This window comes from Bombina bombina, chromosome 1, assembly GCF_027579735.1.
Source record: "Bombina bombina isolate aBomBom1 chromosome 1, aBomBom1.pri, whole genome shotgun sequence".
Taxonomy (NCBI): domain Eukaryota; kingdom Metazoa; phylum Chordata; class Amphibia; order Anura; family Bombinatoridae; genus Bombina; species Bombina bombina.
Window position 1 is genome coordinate 1,336,099,463 of NC_069499.1, and position 27,236 is coordinate 1,336,126,698.

At 39.3% G+C, this 27,236-nt stretch overlaps 1 protein-coding gene across 3 annotated transcripts in view; it reads right to left on the reverse strand.

Annotated features, from left to right (window-relative positions):
• MTSS2 (MTSS I-BAR domain containing 2) overlaps positions 1-27,236 on the reverse strand; it is a 251,462-nt gene that overhangs the window by 82,402 nt on the left and 141,824 nt on the right. For all 3 annotated transcript variants that reach the window (XM_053702330.1, XM_053702322.1, XM_053702313.1), the window contains exons 3-6: positions 21,148-21,221; positions 20,033-20,117; positions 19,717-19,808; positions 14,620-14,694 (exon numbers count right to left, since the gene is read on the reverse strand). In XM_053702330.1, the coding sequence (XP_053558305.1) occupies positions 14,620-14,694; positions 19,717-19,808; positions 20,033-20,117; positions 21,148-21,221 (326 nt within the window). The remainder of the gene's footprint in view (positions 1-14,619; positions 14,695-19,716; positions 19,809-20,032; positions 20,118-21,147; positions 21,222-27,236) is intronic.

Genomic DNA, 27,236 nt, shown 5'->3' on the forward strand with positions numbered 1-27,236 from the left:
CTGTCAACTAAGATTCCCCTAGGCTTGAATGCAGAATTTGATCTCATAAACTTTTGGGAATAAGTAGGTGTATTCATCAGCTTACCATCGTATTCACTATACTGATACATTGTGAATTTTATATCCTGACTATTCTTCCCTCTGTCAGCAGAATTGTCTGTTAGCTCACATTAGGTGGTTGTCCCAACCTTTAATCAATTCGTTTTGCACTATATATTCTACCCCAAAAGGAGTTCATGGGAAAGATGTTAGTTTCTATGCATACTTTAGCTGTCCATTAAGGTTCTCCTAGGTTTAAATATAGAATTTGATCCTACACATTTTTGGAAATAAGGAGGTTTATCTTACTCTTATTTATTCATTTGCCATGTATTCCTTACATTCTTCATACTAACAAATTGTGTGTTTTTGTATTTTACCTATGTAAATAGGCCATCTTTTCAATTCAATTTCTGCTATTAGTATGTACTATATACCTTGATTGTATCTCTCTCCATCACCTGCTTTTATATTTGCTACTAACAGGTTCTTACCAATCTTACTCTGTAGTTAAATTCAAAAGTCGTTTAGCAGAGAGTTAAATGTATTATGTTTTTTCAACCCAGGTACTTTTGGTTACGTCACTTGAAAGGTGTGTTCAGTTTTACCAATGGGTGTAAAGTACACCCTTTTTAAATGAGCATGTGTGCAATGTTTTCTTAAGCAGTAGTGAGTACAGCATTCAGACGAAACACGTATACTGTGTGTTCTATTTTTGTACCTGTGTCTTCCATGGATTTTTAATCATATTACCAATAAAAGCTATTTTTATATACGTTTGTTGCGGCTTCAACCTTCCTTTCTTTTTGGTTGATTTATATATATATATATATATACACACACACGATTATATATAGGTATAGATAGTTACAGATATATATAGGAATATCTACTTAGAAATACTTAGAACATATTCCCCTATGTGCAGAACATTGGAATGTAAAATATTTATAGTAAATACATAGTTAAAACTTTTATTAAATATGAATATTGTATTAATATGTTTTTTCATGTTTACATCTATTTAACTGCAAAGGGTTCCAATGCACTTACATATATGTCTATTAATACATATATACACACATATAGACATATATATATATATATATATATATATATATATACATACATATAAATCTTTAGACATATGAATCTCTATGTTAAAGCCCTTTGCTTGCTTTTTCTAACCCCTGACATCTTTGAGCCCTTATAACTTTTGTGTGCAATATATTTTTTTAAATGTTGTATTAGATAGTGTTTTCATGAGTGTATTATGAGTGTAACTGTACTTTGTAATGTATTTTTCAAATTGTTTTGTGACACTTTTTAACCCGATGCTCATTAATTTCAATTGCACTCAAGCAATCGTGTTTACTTTCAACTTGTAATATGAGCGAAAAACCCAACACTCGCAAACTGCAGCGATAAACCCCTTTTCGCTTGCGCGCAACTGTTAATGCACCACTTGTAATCTAGCCTTCTATGTATAGGAAAAACATAATTTATGTAAGAACTTACCTGATAAATTCATTTCTTTCATATTAGCAAGAGTCCATGAGCTAGTGACGTATGGGATATACATTCCTACCAGGAGGGGCAAAGTTTCCCAAACCTCAAAATGCCTATAAATACACCCCTCACCACACCCACAATTCAGTTTAACGAATAGCCAAGAAGTGGGGTGATAAAAAAGTGCGAAAGCATATAAAATAAGGAATTGGAATAATTGTGCTTTATACAAAAATCATAACCACCACAAAAAAAGGGCGGGCCTCATGGACTCTTGCTAATATGAAAGAAATGAATTTATCAGGTAAGTTCTTACATAAATTATGTTTTCTTTCATGTAATTAGCAAGAGTCCATGAGCTAGTGACGTATGGGATAATGACTACCCAAGATGTGGATCTTTCCACACAAGAGTCACTAGAGAGGGAGGGATAAAATAAAGACAGCCAATTCCTGCTGAAAATAATCCACACCCAAAAATAAAGTTTAACGAAAAACATAAGCAGAAGATTCAAACTGAAACCGCTGCCTGAAGTACTTTTCTACCAAAAACTGCTTCAGAAGAAGAAAATACATCAAAATGGTAGAATTTAGTAAAAGTATGCAAAGAGGACCAAGTTGCTGCTTTGCAAATCTGGTCAACCGAAGCTTCATTCCTAAACGCCCAGGAAGTAGAAACTGACCTAGTAGAATGAGCTGTAATTCTTTGAGGCGGAGTTTTACCCGACTCAACATAGGCAAGATGAATTAAAGATTTCAACCAAGATGCCAAAGAAATGGCAGAAGATTTCGTAGCTTCAACATAATATTTCAAAGCTCTAACAACATCCAAAGAATGCAACGATTTCTCCTTAGAATTCTTAGGATTAGGACATAATGAAGGAACCACAATTTCTCTACTAATGTTGTTGGAATTCACAACTTTAGGTAAAAATTCAAAAGAAGTTCGCAACACCGCCTTATCCTGATGAAAAATCAGAAAAGGAGACTCACAAGAAAGAGCAGATAATTCAGAAACTCTTCTGGCAGAAGAGATGGCCAAAAGGAACAAAACTTTCCAAGAAAGTAATTTAATGTCCAATGAATGCATAGGTTCAAACGGAGGAGCTTGAAGAGCTCCCAAAACCAAATTCAAACTCCAAGGAGGAGAAATTGACTTAATAACAGGTTTTATACGAACCAAAGCTTGTACAAAACAATGAATATCAGGAAGAATAGCAATCTTTCTGTGAAAAAGAACAGAAAGAGCAGAGATTTGTCCTTTCAAAGAACTTGCGGACAAACCCTTATCTAAACCATCCTGAAGAAACTGTAAAATTCTCGGTATTCTAAAAGAATGCCAAGAAAAATGATGAGAAAGACACCAAGAAATATAAGTCTTCCAGACTCTATAATATATCTCTCGAGATACAGATTTACGAGCCTGTAACATAGTATTAATCACAGAGTCAGAGAAACCTCTTTGACCAAGAATCAAGCGTTCAATCTCCATACCTTTAAATTTAAGGATTTCAGATCCTGATGGAAAAAAGGACCTTGTGACAGAAGGTCTGGTCTTAACGGAAGAGTCCACGGTTGGCAAGAGGCCATCCGGACAAGATCCGCATACCAAAACCTGTGAGGCCATGCCGGAGCTACCAGCAGAACAAACGAGCATTCCTTCAGAATCTTGGAGATTACTCTTGGAAGAAGAACTAGAGGCGGAAAGATATAGGCAGGATGATACTTCCAAGGAAGTGATAATGCATCCACTGCCTCCGCCTGAGGATCCCGGGATCTGGACAGATACCTGGGAAGTTTCTTGTTTAGATGGGACGCCATCAGATCTATTTCTGGAAGTTCCCACATTTGAACAATCTGAAGAAATACCTCTGGGTGAAGAGACCATTCGCCCGGATGCAACGTTTGGCGACTGAGATAATCCGCTTCCCAATTGTCTATACCTGGGATATGAACCGCAGAGATTAGACAGGAGCTGGATTCCGCCCAAACCAAAATTCGAGATACTTCTTTCATAGCCAGAGGACTGTGAGTCCCTCCTTGATGATTGATGTATGCCACAGTTGTGACATTGTCTGTTTGAAAACAAATGAACGATTCTCTCTTCAGAAGAGGCCAAAACTGAAGAGCTCTGAAAATTGCACGGAGTTCCAAAATATTGATCGGTAATCTCACCTCCTGAGATTCCCAAACTCCTTGTGCCGTCAGAGATCCCCACACAGCTCCCCAACCTGTGAGACTTGCATCTGTTGAAATTACAGTCCAAGTCGGAAGCACAAAAGAAGCCCCCTGAATTAAACAATGGTGATCTGTCCACCATGTTAGAGAGTGTCGAACAATCGGTTTTAAAGATATTAATTGAGATATCTTCGTGTAATCCTTGCACCATTGCTTCAGCATACAGAGCTGAAGAGGTCGCATGTGAAAACGAGCAAAGGGGATCGCGTCCGATGCAGCAGTCATAAGACCTAGAATTTCCATGCATAAGGCTACCGAAGGGAATGATTGTGACTGAAGGTTTCGACAAGCTGCAATCAATTTTAGACGTCTCTTGTCTGTTAAAGACAGAGTCATGGACACTGAATCCATCTGGAAACCCAGAAAGGTTACCCTTGTCTGAGGAATCAAAGAACTTTTTGGTAAATTGATCCTCCAACCATGATCTTGAAGAAACAACACAAGTCGATTTGTATGAGATTCTGCTAAATGTAAAGACTGAGCAAGTACCAAGATATCGTCCAAATAAGGAAATACCACAATACCCTGTTCTCTGATTACAGACAGAAGGGCACCGAGAACCTTTGTAAAAATTCTTGGAGCTGTAGCTAGGCCAAACGGCAGAGCCACAAACTGGTAATGCTTGTCCAGAAAAGAGAATCTCAGGAGATAAAATTATTAGCATGCTGTAGAAGAATAATAATATCATGAGAATCATGATGTGTTACTTGTTGCGCTAAAGTTTCCAACCAGAAAGTTGAAGCTGCAGCAACATCAGCCAAAGATATAGCAGGTCTAAGAAGATTACCTGAACACAGATAAGCTTTTCTTAGAAAGGATTCAATTTTCCTATCTAAAGGATCCTTAAGAATCCTCTATTTCTAAAGCAATTAGTACTTCTTTAAGTAAAGAACGAATAAATTCCATTTTAAATAAATATGAAGATTTATCAGCATCAACCTCTGAGACAGAATCCTCTGAACCAGAAGAGTCATCAGAATCAGAATGATGATGTTCATTTAAAAATTCATCTGTAGGGAGAAAAGTTTTAAAAGATTTTTTACGTTTACTAGAAGGAGAAATAACAGACATAGCCTTCTTTATGGATTCTGAAACAAAATCTCTTATATTATCAGGAACATTCTGCACCTTAGATGTTGAAGGAACTGCAACAGGCAATGGTACTTTACTAAAGGAAATATTATCTGCTTTAACAAGTTTGTCATGACAATCAATACAAACAACAGCTGGAGGAATAGCTACCAAAAGTTTACAGCAGATACACTTAGCTTTGGTAGATCCAGCACTAGACAGCGATTTTCCTGTAGTATCTTCTGGCTCAGATGCAACGTGAGACATCTTGCAATATGTAAGAGAAAAAACAACATATATATAAAGCAAAATTGATCAAATTCCTTAAATGACAGTTTCAGGAATGGAAAAAAAATGCCAAAGAACAAGCTTCTAGCAACCAGAAGCAATGAAAAATGAGACTTAAATAATGTGGAGACAAAAGCGACGCCCATATTTTTCGCGCCAATAAGACGCCCACATTATTTGGCGCCTAAATGCTTTTTTTGCGCCAAAATGACGCCACATCCGGAACGCCGACATTTTTGGCGCAAAATAACGTCAAAAAATGACGCAACTTCCGGCGACACGTATGACGCCGGAAACGGAAACGAATTTTTTGCGCCAAAAAAGTCCGCGCCAAGAATGACGCAATAAAAACATAATTTATGCTTACCTGATAAATTTATTTCTCTTGTAGTGTATCCAGTCCACGGATCATCCATTACTTATGGGATATTAACTCCTCCCCAACAGGAAGTGCAAGAGGATTCACCCAGCAGAGCTGCTATATAGCTCCTCCCCTAACTGCCATTACCAGTCATTCGACCGAAAACATGCAGAGAAAGGAAAACCATAGGGTGCAGTGGTGACTGTAGTTTAACGGAAAAATTACCTGCCTTAAAGTGACAGGGCGGGCCGTGGACTGGATACACTACAAGAGAAATAAATTTATCAGGTAAGCATAAATTATGTTTTCTCTTGTTAAGTGTATCCAGTCCACGGATCATCCATTACTTATGGGATACCAATACCAAAGCTAAAGTACACGGATGACGGGAGGGACAGGCAGGCTCTTTATACGGAAGGAACCACTGCCTGAAGAACCTTTCTCCCAAAAACAGCCTCCGAAGAAGCAAAAGTGTCAAATTTGTAAAATTTGGAAAAAGTATGAAGAGAAGACCAAGTTGCAGCCTTGCAAATCTGTTCAACAGAAGCCTCATTCTTAAAGGCCCAAGTGGAAGCCACAGCTCTAGTAGAATGTGCTGTAATTCTTTCAGGAGGCTGCTGTCCAGCAGTCTCATAGGCTAACCGTATTATGCTACGAAGCCAAAAGGAGAGAGGGGTAGCCGAAGCTTTTTGACCTCTCCTCTGACCAGAATAAACGACAAACAGGGAAGACGTTTGTCGAAAATCCTTAGTTGCCTGTAGATAAAATTTCAGGGCACAGACTACATCTAGATTGTGTAGCAGACGTTCCTTTTTCGAAGAAGGATTAGGACACAAAGATGGAACCACAATCTCTTGATTGATATTCCTGTTAGTGACCACCTTAGGTAGGAACCCAGGTTTAGTACGCAGAACTACCTTGTCTGAATGAAAAATCAGATAAGGAGAATCACAATGTAAGGCAGATAACTCAGAGACTCTTCGAGCCGAGGAAATCGCCATTAAAAACAGAACTTTCCAAGATAACAACTTGATATCAATGGAATGAAGGGGTTCAAACGGAACCCCCTGTAAAACATTAAGAACTAAGTTCAAACTCCATGGTGGAGCAACAGTTTTAAACACAGGCTTGATCCTAGCTAAAGCCTGACAAAAAGCTTGAACGTCCGGAACTTCTGACAGACGTTTGTGTAAAAGAATGGACAGAGCTGAAATCTGTCCCTTTAAGGAACTAGCGGATAAACCCTTTTCTAAACCTTCTTGTAGAAAAGACAATATCCTCGGAATCCTAACCTTACTCCATGAGTAACTCTTGGATTCGCACCAATATAAGTATTTGCGCCATATCTTATGGTAAATCTTTCTGCTAACAGGCTTCCTAGCCTGTATTAAGGTATCAATAACTGACTCAGAAAAACCACGTTTTGATAAAATCAAGCGTTCAATTTCCAAGCAGTCAGCTTCAGAGAAATTAGATTTTGATGTTTGAAGGGACCCTGGATCAGAAGGTCCTGTTTCAGAGGTAGCGACCAAGGTGGACAGGATGACATGTCCACTAGATCTGCATACCAAGTCCTGCGTGGCCATGCAGGCGCTATTAGAATCACTGATGCTCTCTCCTGTTTGATTCTGGCAATCAATCACATAAGCCATCCCGAAGGTCCAAGGTGCTGTCAAAGCATCTATCAGAACCGCTCCCGGATCCCTGGATCTGGACCCGTAACGAGGAAGCTTGGCGTTCTGTCGAGACGCCATGAGATCTATCTCTGGTTTGCCCCAACGTCGAAGTATTTGGGCAAAGACCTCCGGATGAAGTTCCCACTCCCCCGGATGAAAAGTCTGACGACTTAAGAAATCCGCCTCCCAGTTCTCCACTCCCGGGATGTGGATTGCTGACAGGTGGCAAGAGTGAGACTCTGCCCAGCGAATTATCTTTGATACTTCCATCATTGCTAGGGAGCTTCTTGTCCCTCCCTGATGGTTGATGTAAGCTACAGTCGTGATGTTGTCCGACTGAAACCTGATGAACCCCCGAGTTGTTAACTGGGGCCAAGCCAGAAGGGCATTGAGAACTGCTCTCAATTCCAGAATGTTTATTGGTAGGAGACTCTCCTCCTGATTCCATTGTCCCTGAGCCTTCAGAGAATTCCAGACAGCGCCCCAACCTAGTAGGCTGGCGTCTGTTGTTACAATTCTCCAGTCCGGCCTGCTGAATGGCATCCCCCTGGACAGATGTGGCCGAGAAAGCCACCATAGAAGAGAATTTCTGGTCTCTTGATCCAGATTCAGAGTAGGGGACAAGTCTGAGTAATCCCCATTCCACTGACTTAGCATGCACAATTGCAGCGGTCTGAGATGTAGGCGTGCAAAGGGTACTATGTCCATTGCTGCTACCATTAAGCCGATCACCTCCATGCATTGAGCTACTGACGGGTGTTGAATGGAATGAAGGACACGGCATGCATTTTGAAGCTTTGTTAACCTGTCTTCTGTCAGGTAAATCTTCATTTCTACAGAATCTATAAGAGTCCCCAAGAAGGGAACTCTTGTGAGTGGAAAGAGAGAACTCTTCTTTTCGTTCACCTTCCATCCATGCGACCTTAGAAATGCCAGTACTAACTCTGTATGAGACTTGGCAGTTTGAAAGCTTGAAGCTTGTATCAGAATGTCGTCTAGGTACGGAGCTACCGCAATTCCTCGCGGTCTTAGTACCGCCAGAAGAGCACCCAGAACCTTTGTGAAGATTCTCGGAGCCGTAGCCAATCCGAATGGAAGAGCTACAAACTGGTAATGCCTGTCTAGAAAGGCAAACCTTAGATACCGGTAATGATCTTTGTGAATCGGTATGTGAAGGTAAGCATCCTTTAAATCCACTGTGGTCATGTACTGACCCTTTTGGATCATGGGTAAAATTGTCCGAATAGTCTCCATTTTGAACGATGGAACTCTTAGGAATTTGTTTAGGATCTTTAAATCCAGGATTGGCCTGAAAGTTCCCTCTTTTTTGGGAACCACAAACAGATTTGAGTAAAACCCTTGTCCCTGTTCCGACCGTGGAACTGGATGGATTACTCCCATTAATAAAAGCTCTTGTACGCAGCGTAGAAACGCCTCTTTCTTTATTTGGTTTGTTGACAACCTTGACAGATGAAATCTCTCTCTTGGGGGAGAGTATTTGAAGTCCAGAAGGTATCCCTGAGATATTATCTCTAGCGCCCAGGGATCCTGGACATCTCTTGCCCAAGCCTGGGCGAAGAGAGAAAGTCTGCCCCCCACTAGATCCATTCCCAGATCGGGGGCCCTCAATTCATGCTGTTTTAGGGGCACCAGCAGGTTTCCTGGCCTGCTTGCCCTTGTTCCAGGACTGGTTAGGTCTCCAGCCTTGTCTGTAGCGAGCAATAGATCCTTCTTGTTTTGGAGCAGAGGAAGTTGATGCTGCTCCTGCTTTGAAATTCCGAAAGGAACGAAAATTAGATTGTCTAGCCTTAGGTTTGGCTCTGTCTTGAGGCAGGGCATGGCCTTTACCTCCTGTAATGTCAGCGATAATTTCTTTCAATCCGGGCCCGAATAAGGTCTGCCCTTTGAAAGGTATATTAAGAAATTTAGACTTAGAAGTAACGTCAGCTGACCAGGATTTTAGCCACAGTGCTCTGCGCGCCTGAATGGCGAATCCGGAATTCTTAGCCGTAAGCTTAGTTAAATGTACTACGGCATCTGAAATAAATGAGTTAGCTAACTTAAGATCTTTAAGCCTGTGTGTAATCTCATCTAATGGAGCTGATTCAAGTGTCCCTTCCAGAGACTCAAACCAAAATGCTGCTGCAGCCGTGACAGGCGCAATGCATGCAAGGGGTTGCAATATAAAACCTTGTTGAACAAACATTTTCTTAAGGTAACCCTCTAACTTTTTATCCATTGGATCTGAAAAGGCACAGCTATCCTCCACCGGGATAGTGGTACGCTTAGCTAAAGTAGAAACTGCTCCCTCCACTTTAGGGATCGTTTGCCATAAGTCCTGTGTGGTGGTGTCTATTGGAAACATCTTTCTAAATATCGGAGGGGGTGAGAACGGCACACCGGGTCTATCCCACTCCTTAGTAACAATTTCAGTAAGTCTCTTAGGTATAGGAAAAACGTCAGTACTCGATGGTACCGCAAAATATTTATCCAACCTACACATTTTTTCTGGTATTGCAACTGTGTTACAATCATTCAGAGCCGCTAACACCTCCCCTAGTAATACACGGAGGTTTTCCAGCTTAAATTTAAAATTTGAAATATCTGAATCCAATCTGTTTGGATCAGAACCGTCAGCCGCAGAATGAAGCTCTCCGTCCTCATGTTCTGCAAGTTGTGACGCAGTATCTGACATGGCCCTAACATTATCAGCGCACTCTGTTCTCACCCCAGAGTGATCACGCTTACCTCTTAGTTCTGGTAATTTAGCCAAAACTTCAGTCATAACAGTAGCCATATCCTGTAATGTGATTTGTAATGGCCGCCCAGATGTACTCGGCGCCACAATATCACGCACCCCCCGAGCGGGAGATGCAGGTACTGACACGTGAGGCGAGTTAGTCGGCATAACTCTCCCCTCGTTGTTTGGTGAAATGTGTTCAATTTGTACAGATTGACTTTTATTAAAGTAGCATCAATACAGTTAGTACATAAATTTCTATTGGGCTCCACTTTGGCATTAGCACATATAGCACAGATGTCTTCCTCTGAATCAGACATGTTTAACACACTAGCAAATAAACTAGCAACTTGGAAATACTTTTCAAGTAATTTACTATAATATGAAAACGTACTGTGCCTATAAGAAGCACAGAAAGAGTTATGACAGTTGAAAGTTAATAAACTGAAAGGTTATAGCATCAAATCTTTGTAAAAAACACAATTTTAGCAAAGGCTTGTTCCCATTAGCGAAGGATAACTAACCCTGATAGCAGAAAAAAAGGTTACAGAAATAAACGTTTTTTTATCACAGTCAACTACAATCTCACAGCTCTGCTGTGAATGATTACCTCCCTCAAAACAAGTTTTGAAGACCCCTGAGTTCTGTAGAGATGAACCGGATCATGCAGGAAATACAATGAGCTTCTGACTGAATTTTTTTTTTTTTAACCTCCCCCTCACACACAACAGTGAGAGAGATCAGTAAACTGTCATAAATTAAATAAAACAACTGCCAAGTGGAAAAAATAATGCCCAAAACATTTTATTCACCCAGTACCTCAGAAAATGAAACGATTTTACATGCCAGCAAAAAAAGTTTAACATAAATTAAGTGTTATTAAAGAGCCTGTTGCCAGTCCCTGCAAATTAGGCTAAAGTCTTATGCACACAGTATAATTCCAGTGAAGTGCCATTCTCAGAATACTGAAGTGTAAAATATACATACATGACAGCCTGATAGCCTTAAATGCAGTAGCAGCATCTGGTGAGTTTACATTATATCGGTATGGCAGAATTTTCTCATCAATTCCATTGTCAGAAAATAATAAGCTGCTACATACCTCTTTGCAGATTAATCTGCCCGCTGTCCCCTGATCTGAAGTTTACCTCTCCTCAGATGGCCGAGAAACAGCAATATGATCTTAACTACACCGGCTAAAATCATAGTAAAAACTCAGGTAGATTCTTCTTCAAATTCTACCAGAGAAGGAATAACACACTCCGGTGCTATTATAAAATAACAAACTTTTGATTGAAGGTATAAAACTAAATATAATCACCATAGTCCTCTCACACATCCTATCTAGTCGTTGGGTGCAAGAGAATGACTGGTAATGGCAGTTAGGGGAGGAGCTATATAGCAGCTCTGCTGGGTGAATCCTCTTGCACTTCCTGTTGGGGAGGAGTTAATATCCCATAAGTAATGGATAATCCGTGGACTGGATACACTTAACAAGAGAAATGAAGCATTTTCAGCCCCCGCGAGCCTAACAGCCCACAGGGAAGAGTCAAATTTTTGAAGGTAAGAAAAAAATGAATGAATCAAATGCATTATCCCAAATATGAAACTGACTGTCTGAAAATAAGGAAAGTTGAACATTCTGAGTCAAGGCAAATAAATGTTTGAATACATATATTTAGAACTTTATAAATAAAGTGCCCAACCATAGCTTGGAGTGTCACAGAAAATAAGATTTACTTACCCCAGGACACTCATCTACATGTTTGTAGAAAGCCAAACCAGTACTGAAACGAGAATCAGCAGAGGTAATGGTATATATAAGAGTATATCGTCGATCTGAAAAGGGAGGTAAGAGATGAATCTCTACGACCGATAACAGAGAACCTATGAAATAGACCCCGTAGAAGGAGATCACTGCATTCAAATAGGCAATACTCTCCTCACATCCCTCTGACATTCACTGCACGCTGAGAGGAAAACCGGGCTCCAACTTGCTGCGGAGCGCATATCAACGTAGAATCTAGCACAAACTTACTTCACCACCTCCATCGGAGGCAAAGTTTGTAAAACTGAATTGTGGGTGTGGTGAGGGGTGTATTTATAGGCATTTTGAGGTTTGGGAAACTTTGCCCCTCCTGGTAGGAATGTATATCCCATACGTCACTAGCTCATGGACTCTTGCTAATTACATGAAAGAAAAGTTAGTGTTCTACATTGTTTAATTCGCATTGGTACAACCGCATCCCACATAAGCAAAGTGTTACAGCAGGTCTGCAATTCTGTACAGAGAGCAAGATACTGCAGCACAACCGTGTAGCCTGTTAAGAAAAGGCAGCACGACTATCACTATAATCTCGTTAAAGAGACATTCCATTTAAAATGTAATTTGCCATAAATTAATTTAATTTATGAAAATAAAATTATAATTTAATAAACATTCCTGCTTTTTCTATAAAATATCTCTAAAAATTGAGCTTCTTACACACTCTCTACAGAGACTCAAGCTCATATCCTTAAAAATGCTGCAAATCGCTTAAGGCAGTGATTGCTTAGAGCAGTGCACAAATGTATTTAAAGCTACTTCTAATTGATCTCAATCGCGAGATATATGAGAAACATACTTAACACACAATTCAAGTGGTTTGTTATCACATAATTGTATACATTGTAAATGCTTTACTTTGTACATACAAACATTTATATGCAGGCTTTTTTTGTAATTCAGTGCTTATTGCTCATTTAGCCTACAAATATATTAAAAAGCTGACTGTAATGCCCCTTTAAAGGCAGTGAGAGGGTCTGTTAAGGTTCCACTTCATTTCTTTGATACTGTTCATGGCTGTTTTAATGAAACTGGCCATGTGGTGGCAGTATAAACACACCAGCGACTTTCTATCCTCGGTAGTTTGTCACTGCTACTGTATGTTCAAACAGTATATTACTGTACGTCATCTGAACAACATTATAACTCACATTTTTACAAATGATTAATTATTCAAATGACCTTTCTTTAAATAGCATAGCTTTTGCTTTGTGTTTGATACCATAGATATTTAAAAATGCTGACATGCTCATTAGGATGTGCATTAGTTTTCAGACTAATGTACATTCGTACTGAAAATCGGATATTCATTTTCGTAAACGAAAACGTATATACAAATGAATGCACCAACGAAATTGAAAGAAAACGAAACAATATTGACGAAATTCGTCAGTATTTATTCATTTCCTTTAAATTACTTTTAAAGGGTAAAATACTTATCTTAACGCTATCTGGAGAATGCACTAACCCCGTTGTGCTAACAGGAGACTAAGCATGCTCGGCACCCAGGCCCTGCACTAAATTTAGTGCAGGTCCTGGATCCTGAAGCCGAACGCGCTAAGCCTCCTATTAGCGAGCCCAAAATTCAGGCAAGAGGATTGGGTTAGCGCGCTCTCCTGATCGCATTAAGGTAAGTATTTTACACTTGCTACAGGTGAACTTTTAACCTGTAGCTTCAAAACATTTAGATTCATTTTTAAACTAATCGAAAAACGAATAGTGCAGGGTACAAATATATTAGGGGAAACAAATGTCCTAGAATATTCAATATGAAATTTTCATTTGTATTTATAAAAAAATCTTGTCTGCTCATTAGAAAGCTTTTTAAATGATGTTTATCTATTTCCATTGCTGTGGCTAGTTAGGGACATACACACATGAGCAACTGTAGAATATTACAGGGCAGGGTTCTAACAAGATCCCCTTCAACTCTCTCTGGTGCTAAAACCACGATTAAAAGGACAGTAAACATCTTGTAATTCTAAGACATGTTGTTATCTCAGTAGAGAACAATATTTTAGCCAAGTCTAAACAAATTAATATCTTGTTTGTTGCAATTTTTTTCAATAGTCAAATTCCATTCCACCCAACATTTGCCTTATTCAGAGGAGCCAATCAAGGTTTGAATCTGCACATAACAAGACTAGACATGGTCATTATGTTAGTATAAACGATATTGATTTGCTGTTGTTATCTAGTAAAGTGAACTAGAGACAGCTATGTAGCATGATTGGCCTTGCAAAATCTGCAAATTGAATTTCCAGTCAAAATTACATGAAAAGAGGGACACTCAAGTCACAATTAAACTTCATGATTCAGATACAGCATGTCATTTTAAACAGCTTTCCAATTTACTTCCATTAACAAAATGTGCACAGTCTTTTAATATTTACATTTTTTGAGTCACCAGCTCCTACTGAGCATGTGCAAGAATTCACAGCATATACATATATGCATTTGTGATTGGCTGATGGCTGTCACATGATACAGGGAGAGTGGAAATATACATAACTTTGCAATTTATTTTTTAAAAATATACTACTCATTTGAAGTTCAGACTAAGTGCTATTGCATTGTTGTCTTATGCATTTGTTGATTATGCAAATCTACTGTATTGACTGGTCCTTTAAGGTATATGACAAAGTTGCTTTATAATACATAAGTAAACATTTTATATAAAAATCTCAAGGTGTTTACTGTCACTTTAAACCCACATTTTAAGCACTAAATTACAAGAAATATGGGCAAAATAAACAATGAAAGTATAATAGAATTACTATGTATAATTAACTTTTCATGGAAAATTATATTTTGCGATTGATGTCTCCCCCCCCCCCCCCCCCCATAATTTTAAAAGAACATGAATTGCAAACCTTTACGGGCCTTCTTCTGCAGCTTCAGTGTGTCTGAGGACTTTTTCTTGATCTCGTGACGAGCTCGTTTATATTCTGTATAGAGAGAAGTCAGAAGAAAGCACATAAGACAAAAAAAATTGAAGATACAGAATAGATACTAAAGTTAATATTACTACTCACTATATTGTTGTATTTCATCCTGTTCCTGCAGCTCTTTACAAATCAGTTCTCCTGTTTTAATAGCTTAAAGGTGCCAGATACTGAAGCTCCGCCTCTTTGTACTGGGGGCTGCCATCTTGGAGCTCAGGTATTCTAATAGCTTGTGTCATAAGCTGTGCACACTCAGTAATATTGTCCACTTTTTTTACAGCTGTATAATGTACTTCAGGTTAGGGTGCATGATACAAGGCAGGAGCTGTATATTTTTGCAGTGGCTGCATTGCTCTATATTATTGTTGAGGGCTTTTTTAAAATATATTTTGTGTAATTGTAAAACTGTGTAAAAAAATGCAAAAATGTAAAGCTCACATGATGTATCCTGCACACTAACTCCAATCAAAGTGTACAGCTGTAAAAAGTGGACAATATGACTGATCTGTGAAAGTGCATAGTTTTCAGCATTTCAGAAAACTTTCAAGGGACACTTTGCAGCAGAGCAAGCAGGATGCCGGAGTATTGATGACCTACTGTTTAATTGCTCCGCCCACTTAGTTATGTGATCAAAACACACCCATTTGATAGTAACAGTATAATTTAGACTTATCCATAGCTTTTTATTATGGCACCAAGCTCTTACACCTAACCCCATAATATTGACAATATACTGTACGTCTCTGGAACACATTCTTGGCAAATGGTTATTGTTACAAAACAGCATCAAAATTAGGCAGACAAATAATGTGTGAACCCATTCAATAATAATAACAATATTCCAGAATTATTTATATTTAAATAATACAAATATATATATATATTTATTTATTATTTTGTTGTTATAATTTTTTTTTCATATCGCTGTCTAGCCAGTGGAGGGTTATATACCCACACACCAAATGTTGGGCACAAGAGATAGCATTTTATATGGCTGTCTAGTCAGTAGATGGCTACTAACACAGCAATACAAAAATGTATGTATACCATTTTAATGAAAAGTAAAGCTCCTTAGACAAAACAGTATTGAAAATGCAGACATTGCCCAACCATTGAAAGCGCAAGCCTGCCAACTTTGAATTTCATCATTTGCAATAATTTTTCATATTCAGTGATATCACAGTAAGGGACGTCATAGGAAGAGATGTTGCACAAAGTAAAGCAATATGCAAAGAATAAAAATAATTCCTTTTCTAAAGATGTTTTACCAGTAAACATAAAACAGTCTGCATCACTAGTCAAAAGTTATTTATGTGTCTAATTTAAACACAGTATACATGTGCACATATATTTACAAAACTTTTACTGTTAACAGTCATTAATTCTTCCTAAAGACCATAAAAATAGAAGCATTCTTGCACTATTGCAGTAAAGTTATAATGAAACATAAACCACCTCCTAATCAATTATTTTTAAATGTCTTAAATATTATCACTTCCTTATATATTACCCTATTGCTGGGCTCAGCTTAAAGGGACACTGAACCCACATTTTTTATTTCATGATTCAGATAGAGCAAAAGTTTGTGAAAAAATTAGTAAAAAAGTGAACGATTTTTTGTATTTAATCGCATTTGGCGGTGAAATGGTGGCATGAAATATACCAAAATGGGCCTAGATGAATACTTTGGGATGTCTACTAAAAAAAAATATATACATGTCAATGGATATTCAGAGATTCCTGAAAGATATTAGTGTTCTAATGTGACTAGCGCTAATTTTGAAAAATAATGGTTTGGAAATAGCAAAGTGCTACTTGTATTTATGGCCCTATAACTTACAAAAAAAGCAAAGAACATGTAAACATTGGGTATTTCTAAACTCAGGACAAAATTTAGAAACTATTTAGCACGGGTGTTTTTTGGTAGTTGTAGATGTGTAACAGATTTTGGGGGTCATAGTTAGAAAAAGTGTGTTTTTTTCAATTTTTTCCTCATATTTTATAATTTTTTTTTATAGTAAATTATAAGATATGATGAAAATAATGGTATCTTTAGAAAGTCCATTTAATGGCGAGAAAAACGGTATATAATATGTGTGGGTACAGTAAATGATTAAGAGGAAAATTACAGCTAAACACAAACACCGCAGAAATGTAAAAATAGCCTTGGTCCCAAACGGACAGAAAATGGAAAAGTGCTGTGGTCATTAAGGGGTTAAAGGGACACTAAACCCAATTTTTTTCTTTCATAATTCAGATAGAGCATGCAATTTTAAGCAACTTTCTAATTTACTCCTATTATCAATTTTTCTTTATTCTATTGCTATCTTTATTTGAAAAGCAAGAATGTAAGTTTAGAAGCAGGCACATTTTTGGTTCACAAGCTGGGTTGTCCTTGCTGATTGACAGCACCAATAAACAAGTGCTGTCCAGGGTCTGAATCAAAAATTGTCTGGATCCTTAGCTTAGATGCCTTCTTTTTCAAAGATCTTACTGTGTGATTATGAACATCTCCGGACTGCGTGAGCTGTTGGGGGCAAATGGATTTTTGTATTATATAGTCTGACAGCAATTTTCATATTTTTGCACTGTGTTTAGGAAATGGTGTGTTTTTAAACTCATGCTAAAATCAGTAAGCTGCAGACGATACAGACGAGTGCTAAAATATGAAGATTACTGTCAGACTAAATATTGCAAACAAAAAATGATCTACAGTAGTAGCCAAGTAATCCCTCCAATTTTACAACAAATCAGCACAGCTCCTTACCTAGTGTGGAGGAGCTGCTTGTAATTGTTTGTTTGTTTTTTCTGATTTGTGGCAATTTAAACATCCATCACTCAGAGAAGGTGCAGCAAAGAGTCCCTGCCTAGACCTAATTTGAGTGATCAAGCAGAGTACTTGCTGCATGCACAGCCTCACCTGCTGCTCCTTCGCATTTACTTGTGTCACAAATGCCCCAGCTCAGATGCAGCCCTCCAAATCTCATGGAGGGAACCTTTCCAGGGACAAAAATAAAATAGGATAGGTTCCTAGACAGGTTCATTGTAGTAAAACTTCTGCATACTAGTATTTTGCATACCAGAATGCTCATAAGAAGGTTTGAATATGGTTGCTAGAATGAGATTCTGGTGGTAGAAAATTAACTGTAAGTGTTCAAGATTTTCATTTTTTTAGAAGAAACTTTGCAGAAGAAAGGGGACTCTACTACCTGCACAATTTTAGTGCCTATGATTTAATATAATGACATAATAGTAATTCATTAGCTGTCTTGTAGGTTTTATAATCTAAGTGTATTTAGGAGGCTGAGCAAAAAATGGTATTGAATAATTACTTGTAGTAAAAGTCATTAATTAGTGATAAACGTTAACATTATGATGGCAATATACCATAAAGACAGAGTCCAATAGGGAAGTTATAAATAAAACATATAGGGCCAGATTAGGAGTGGAGCGCAAACGTTTGTGCCCAAGCAATAAGGGGTTTATCACGAGGGTTTGCGCTTGTCGTGCTTAACGCTGGCATTACAAGTTGAAAGTAAATGTGATCGCTTGAGCGCAATTGCGATTTACGCTAGAATGATTACTGCAACTTCAGAGCTCTGGTTAACTGTTTCCCAAAACATAAAAGTTGCACAAAACACATCAAAAATACATTACAAAACATTACAAAACAATATTGCACAAGCATTACATTACAAAACAATATTGCACAAGCATTATAAAGGCACAACGATATGAGATCTCAGGTGTTAGAAAAAAAAAGGCAGGCAAATAAAGACATAAATACATATACATATCTAAAGATATGCATGTATGTGTATATGTATATATATGTGTACATATGTATTTATGTATTTATATGTGTATATATGTATTTACAGACATATATAAACACATAAATACACATGTACACACATATAGACATATATACAAGTACATTGGAGGCCTTTGCAGTCAAGTAGATGACAACATGTTAAAGCACATTTATGCAATATTCATTTTTAATAAATGTATTAACGTTGTATTTACTGTAAATATTTTACATTCCAATCTTCTGCAAATATAGATAGATATGCCTATATATATATCTGTATATATATATATATATATAACCATGTATATATATATATATATATATATATATATTGGTATAGATATAAATTGTACCAAAATACCATCTGTTATGTGAAGAATATTGGAATGTGAAATATTCAGGTTAGTGCAAATGAGAATATGCAATCGGGTTTGCGCGAGAGTGGGGTGTTTTCCCCCCACTTTTCTCCATTGACTACTATGGGGGAATACGTGAAAGCGCATGCGATATTCTAAGTTCGACTTTTTGCTCTTAACAGGTTAACTCGTAATATGAGCATAACCAAACAAGCACAAAATGCTTACTTCTAGCGCAATTAACGCTTGAGCGGAAGCGTTCAATTGCACTTCACTCATAATCTGGCCCATAGAAGGACAAGGCAACAGAATATAATGAAGGATGTATCTTCATGAATAGACATAAACATTATTACATTTTTTAGCTAATTTTGGCAATATTTGTTGACGTCAATAAAAATAATAATAATAGAAGACCATGTAGCCTCTGGTAAAATTAAGAGTCAGCTGACAAATAAATGTAGGGTTTGATGAGAAGTAATGTGAATCCCTGCACATGCCTTTCTCTAAGGACTCTATACTGGAAAATCGAAAGATAACACAATGCCCTCTGGGGATTTCTATGTTGGAATGTTGGGAAATGAATAAACTGCTCCCGGGGAAGTTCACTATGTAATTAGACATTGGGAGGGGCCATACTGCTCTTGGTTTACGTGTATTGGGAGGTTGGCAAACTAGCATAGGAAGATAATTGGTGCTATATAGAAACATACTGATTTTCAGCTAGGTGTTTTGGGTTATGAACAGTACATGGACTTGCTGCAGTAATATCTTAAGATGATGCACACTGGTCTTAGCATGATTTTATATAACTTTCTGTTATGAAATGATCATTGTTGTGGAACTGTTTGTCACCTCGTGCATGTTCCTTGTCCAGTGTATTTGCTGTCTTCTTCCAGTCCTCTATTCTCTCTTGGAGGGGGGTGATCAAACTCTCCATAAGAGCACTGGGAAAAGATGAAGGGGGTAAAAACAGTGACTATTCTTTGACACGCAAGAGGAAGATTTCCATGACACAACATCATAGTAGTGTAAAAGTACATTTTGAAAAGAGTCAGTTGTAGACAGCTAACAGAGTCAGAGATCAGAGGGGATGTTCAGTCAGTGCTGAATGATAAATTAGTGACTGGCTCAGAATGATGTGTGTGGTCACAGGGTCAGGGTCACTCACTTGGTGAAATGTCTCAGTTTGCTCTCAATACTTCGATGTCTCATACACATCCGTGTTAGAGCTGATCCTATGTCACGTGTGGCTCCTGAAAATCAACATTTAGAACTTTATTCAGAATTTTCTTCCGAAAAAATTACAAAAAACATCATGATATTAACCGCAAATAATAAAATAATACATACAAAGCCCTCAACTGCACTGCTCCCCCTATATCTCAGACCTTGTCTCCAGATACTCTCCCTCCCGTCCCCTTCGCTCTGCTCATGATCTCCTCCTCTCCTCCTCTCTGGTTACCTCATCGCACTCCCGTTTACAGGACTTCTCCAGACTGGCTCCCATCTTGTGGAACTCTCTGCCTCGCCCCACAAGACTCTCCCCTAGTTTTGAAAGCTTCAAGCGCTCCCTAAAGACTCTACTGTTCAGGGAAGCATACAACCTATGCTAACCTTACTTTATACCAGTTCCACTCCTCCATTGCTTTCCCCTGAACCCCCTTAGCATGTAAGCCTAAGAGTCCAGCTGTTTGTAGATCACCTTCTTGTGGATTACAACAGTGCGACTCTTGGCAGGGCCCTCTACCCATTTGATCCCTTTAATTGTTTTGTTGTACTCTCCTTTGTTTATAGCGCTGCGGAATCTGTTGGAGCTCTACAAATAACCGATAATAATGGTTCATCTAAAGCAAAGCACATCAATGGCAAGATTTTTTACTTCAGACATGTTTTTGTTGCCAAAAACACCCTTAGCATTTGCAGGTCCCTGGGCAAAACAAATTTGCAGGGCCCCAGAGCCCAGCATTCTTATTCTCTTCCCCCCTGTATGCCCTGGTTACTGTATGGCCAACCTCTGACCCAACATTCAGTGTTACCTATATAAAGAATGACAGTATATATTACACCTCCTAATACCATAAAAACTTCTTCATAAACTACAGGATATACATTGTACCTTTTTATACCCTCACCCCTGAAAATGGGACACCCCCAAAGGGCAGGTCTGGTGGTTGTCAGTTATGTACAATATGTGTGGTAACTAAGACTTTCTAACTATAAAATAACTATGCATACGTATGTTTTTGTTTGTCACAGATCACACACAAGAGGCATCAGTCTCACCTCTAGTGTTGGTTGCCATGTCAGCCACTTTCTGGAAGGCATCAAGAAAAGAAACAGCAGCTAGTACAGTAGTCCTAAAAGAATAGGGAGAAAGGAGATAAGAAAACATGAATACAAAATTAGACAGATCACTGATCTATATTGCAATTGAAGGAGCATTATAAACTTATAATACAATGTATTGTCATTCCTGACCAGGATGTGGATTGTTAGCCAATCAGGTGAGGTCAATGCAAGACACCACCAATCACCTTCAGGAATAGCAAGCAAGCAAACCAGGTGTGTGAATGTAACTATGTGTTTAACCCATTTGCGGGAGTTATACACAATTTGCAACAAGCATTTGTTCACTTATAAAGTTCTATAACAAATTAGAGCATTTTAGCATTACAACAGAATTTCCCTTTAATACTGATGACACTGAATGAAAGACAGACCATGTTGTGCAACTGCTGCATAGTTTGTTCAATGAATCCATTTATTTACATACACACATTTCTATGTATGTTTTTCTCTTGGAAACAAGCTTAATAGCTTGTCAGTTTAAGCATATAATTCAGAGACATTTATAAAAAATATCATGTGTTTTTAGTATCTGCCCTGATACCTGATAGGTTAGCACCTAATTTGTCACAGGCTGGGTAGCTGCAACAAATCACAGCCCTATTCATCATGATTCATATCAAAACTTACTTTCCCTCATTGTTATGCAGATGAGTAGTTTACTTAAAAGGTAAATTAAATTAATAATAACTTATTTAATGTTAAAGGGACAGTATACTGTAAAATTGTTTTTACACTTACACATGCAGATACACACACACTACATAGCATACACTTACACATGCAGATACACACACACACTACATAGCATACACGTATACAGGTAGATACACAAACACACTACATAGCATACACAGTATACATACAGATACACTACATATCATACACTTACACATGCAGACACACACACTACATCACATACACTTATACTGCACATGCAGATACACACACACTCTACATAGCTCACACATATACATGCAGATACACACACACACTACACAGCATACACTTATACATGCGGATACACACACTACATAGCTTACACTTATACATGCAGACACACACTACATAGCATACACTTAAACATACAGATACACACACACATATTACATAGCATACACTTATACATGCAGATACACACACACTACATAGCATACACTTATACAGGCAGATACACACACTACACAGCATACACTTACACATGCAGATACACACTTATACATACAGATGCACACACACACACTACATAGCATAAACTTATACATACAGATATACACACACACACACACACTTATAGATACAGATAGACACACATACTACATCATATATGGGTATCTGTAATTTATTGTATGGAGTCCTGGGGTTGGCAAGCACATTAGCTGGCAGTCTGTGGCTGCCACTGTTTGTTACCCTGGTGTTAGCACTGCTCATTGTATAAAACTGAAGGCATGCTAGTATTATCACCAGGGGTTAGATGTCATCACTACCAGAGGTAGGTTAGAGAGGTTACCATTACCTGAGGTCAGAGGGTATACAGCCTTCTTACTCCTGCTTAACCCACACACCATTCCTTTTCCACAGGGAATCTAACAGGTATCTAACCCTGGGAGAGCAAAGCCAGCTTCTTCTGAGTATGGGCCCAATAGAATTTAAAAAATTTAATGCAGGGGGCAATGCGGGACAGATGGCTAGCAACACGGGACAGCGGGACAGACCCCTAAAATCGGAACAGTTGGGGGTATGTTATTTACTTCTATTGTCAATATTCTTCATTCTCTTGGTATCTTTTTTTGAAAAGCAGTAACATATGTTTCTTGAGCACTATACGGCAGCGGTTTTGCAAGAGTATTATTTATTTGCAAGAGCACTAGATGGCAGCACTATTTCATGCCATGTAGTGCTCCAGATGCCTATCTAGGTATCTCTTCAACAAAGAATATCATGGGAACAAAGGAAATTTGATAATATAAGAAAATTGGAAACTTTTTTTAAAATGGTATTCTCTGCCTGAGTCACAAAAACAGAATTTATGCTTACCTGATAAATTACTTTCTCTTGCGGTGTATCCAGTCCACGGATTCATCCTTACTTGTGGGATATTCTCATTCCCTACAGGAAGTGGCAAAGAGAACACACAGCAGAGCTGTCCATATAGCTCCCCCTCTGGCTCCGCCCCCCAGTCATTCGACCGACGGTTAGGAGAAAAAGGAGAAACCATAGGGTGCAGTGGTGACTGTAGTTTAACCAATAAATTTTAACCTGACTTAATTGCCAGGGCGGGCCGTGGACTGGATACACCGCAAGAGAAAGTAATTTATCAGGTAAGAATAAATTCTGTTTTCTCTTGCAAGGTGTATCCAGTCCACGGATTCATCCTTATTTGTGGGATACCAATACCAAAGCTTTAGGACACGGATGAAGGGAGGGAACAAGACAGGTAACCTAAACGGAAGGCACCACTGCTTGCAAAACCTTTCTCCCAAAAATAGCCTCAGAAGAAGCAAAAGTATCGAATTTGTAAAATTTGGCAAAAGTATGCAGTGAAGACCAAGTCGCTGCCTTACAAATCTGTTCAACAGAAGCCTCATTCTTGAAGGCCCAAGTGGAAGCCACAGCTCTGGTGGAATGAGCTGTAATTCGTTCAGGAGGCTGCTGCCCAGCAGTCTCATAAGCCAATCGGATGATGCTTTTCAACCAGAAGGAAAGAGAGGTAGCCGTTGCTTTTTGACCTCTCCTCTTACCAGAATAGACAACAAACAAAGATGATGTTTGTCTGAAATCCTTAGTTGCTTGTAAATAGAATTTCAAAGCACGAACCACATCAAGATTGTGTAAAAGCCGTTCCTTCTTAGAAGCTGGATTAGGACACAAGGAAGGAACAATGATTTCCTGGTTAATGTTCTTATTAGAAACAACTTTAGGAAGAAAACCAGGTTTGGTACGCAAAACTACCTTATCTGCATGGAACACCAGATAGGGTGAATTACACTGCAAAGCAGACAATTCTGAAACTCTTCGAGCAGAAGATATAGCTACCAAAAACAAAACTTTCCAAGATAATAACTTAATATCTATGGAATGTAAAGGTTCAAACGGAACCCCTTGAAGAACTGAAAGAACTAAATTTAGACTCCATGGAGGAGCCACAGGTTTATAGACAGGCTTGATTCTGACTAACGCCTGTACAAACGCTTGAACATCTGGTACTTCTGCCAGACGCTTGTGTAAAAGGATCGACAGAGCGGATATCTGCCCCTTTAAGGAACTAGCTGATAAACCTTTCTCCAATCCTTCTTGGAGAAAAGACAATATTCTTGGAATCCTAATCTTACTCCACGAGTAACCCTTGGATTCACACCAACAAAGATATTTCCGCCATATCTTATGGTAAATTTTCCTGGTGACAGGTTTTCTAGCTTGGATCAGAATATCTATGACTGATTCAGCGAACCCACGCTTGGATAGAATTAAGCGTTCAATCTCCAAGCAGTCAGCTGCAGAGAAACTAGATTTGGATGCTTGAAAGGACCCTGTATTAGAAGATCCTGCCTCATTGGCAGTGTCCATGGTGGCACAGATGACATGTCCACTAGGTCTGCATACCAAGTCCTGCATGGCCAAGCAGGCGCTATCAGAATTACCGAGGCCTTCTCCTGTTTGATTCTGGCTACCAGCCGAGGGAGAAGGGGAAACGGTGGAAAGACATAGGCCAGATTGAAGGACCAAGGCGCTACTAGAGCATCTATCAATGCCGCCTTGGGATCCCTGGACCTGGATCCGTAAAGAGGAAGTTTGGTGTTCTGACGGGACGCCATCAGATCCAACTCTGGAATGCCCCAAAGCTGAGTCAGCTGAGCAAATACCTCCGGGTGGAGTTCCCACTCCCCTGGGTGAAAAGTCTGACGACTTAGGAAATCCGCTTCCTAGTTGTCTACTCCTGGGATGTGAATTGCAGATAGGTGGCAAGAGTGATCCTCCGCCCACCTGATTATCTTGGTTACTTCCTTCATCGCTAAGGAACTCTTTGTTCCTCCCTGATGATTGATGTATGCTACAGTCGTGATGTTGTCCGACTGAAATCTGATGAACTTGGCCGCCGCTAGCTGAGGCCATGCCTGGAGCGTATTGAATATCGCTCTCAGTTCCAAAATGTTTATCGGGAGAAGAGATTTTTCCCGAGACCATAGGCCCGGAGCTTTCAGGGAGCCCCAGACAGCGCCACAGCCTATCAGACTGGCGTCGGTCGTAACGACGATCCACTCCGGTCTGCGGAAGCACATTCCCTGAGACAGGTGATCCTTAGACAACCACCAGAGAAGAGAATCTCTGGTTTTCTGGTCCATTTGGATTTGAGGAGACAAATCTGCATAATCCCCATTCCACTGTTTGAGCATGCACAATTGCAGTGGCCTGAGATGAATTCGAGCAAAAGGGACTACGTCCATTGCTGCTACCATTAATCCGATTACCTCCATGCACTGAGCTATAGATGGCCAAGGAATGGAATGAAGAGCTCGGCAAGTGTTTAGAAGCTTTAACCTTCTGACCTCCGTCAGAAATATTTTAATTTCTACCGAGTCTATTAATGTTCCCAGGAAGGGAACCCTTGTGAGCGGGGACAGAGAACTTTTTTCGGTGTTCACCTTCCACCCGTGAGACCTTAGAAAGGCCAGAACAATCTCTGTATGAGCCTTGGCTCTGGGAAAAGACAATGCCTGTATTAAGATGTCGTCCAGATAGGGTGCTACTGCAATGCCCCGCGGTCTTAGTACCGCTAGAAGGGACCCTAGCACCTTTGTGAAAATCCTGGGAGCGGTGGCCAACCCGAAGGGAAGGGCCACGAACTGGTAATGCTTGTCCAGAAAAGCGAACCTTAGGAACTGATGGTGATCTTTGTGGATAGGAATATGAAGGTACGCATCCTTTAGATCCACGGTAGTCATATATTGACCTTCCTGGATCATCGGTAAGATTGTCCGAATGGTCTCCATCTTGAAGGATGGAACTCTGAGGAATTTGTTTAGAATTTTTAGATCCAGGATTGGTCTGAAAGTTCCTTCCTTTTTGGGAACCACAAACAGGTTTGAGTAAAAACCCAGTCCTTGTTCTGCAATTGGGACTGGATATATCACTCCCATCTTGAGTAGATCTTCTACACAGTGTAAGAACGCCTCTTTCTTTGTCTGGTCTGTAGACAGACGAGAAATGTGGAACCTTCCCTTTGGAGAAGAGTCCTTGAATTCTAGAAGATATCCCTGAGCAACTATCTCTAATGCCCAGGGATCGGGAACATCTCTTGTCCAAACCTGAGCAAAGAGAGAGAGTCTGCCCCCTACCAGATCCGGTCCCGGATCGGGGGCTACCCCTTCATGCTGTCTTAGTAGCAGCTGCAGGCTTCTTGGCCTGTTTACCCTTGTTCCAGCCCTGCAAAGGCTTCCAGGTTGCCTTGGGCTGTGAAGAGTTACGCTCTTGCTTTGTGGTCGCAGAGGTTGAAGCAGGACCGCTCCTGAAGTTGCGAAAGGAACGAAAATTAGCCTTGTTTTTAGCCTTAAAAGGCCTATCTTGCGGGAGGGCATGGCTCTTTCCCCCAGTGATATCCGAAATAATCTCTTTCAACTCGGGCCCGAAAAGGGTCTTTCCCTTGAAAGGAATATTCAGTAACTTTGTTTTAGACAACACATCAGCCGACCATGATTTAAGCCAAGGCGCTCTGCGCGCCATGATGGCAAAACCAGAATTTTTCGCCGCTAACTTAGCTAATTGCAAAGCGGCATCTGTGATAAAAGAATTAGCCAGCTTTAGAGCCTTAATTCTATCCATAATTTCGTCATAAGAGGTCTCCGTCTGGAGCGACTCCTCCAGCGCCTCAAACCAGAAAGCCACTGCAGTAGTTACAGGAATAATGCAGGCAATAGGTTGTAGAAGGAAACCTTGTTGAACAAATATTTTCTTTAGTGTACCTTCTAATTTTTTATCCATAGGATCTTTGAAAGCACAACTGTCTTCAATTGGTATGGTTGTGCGCT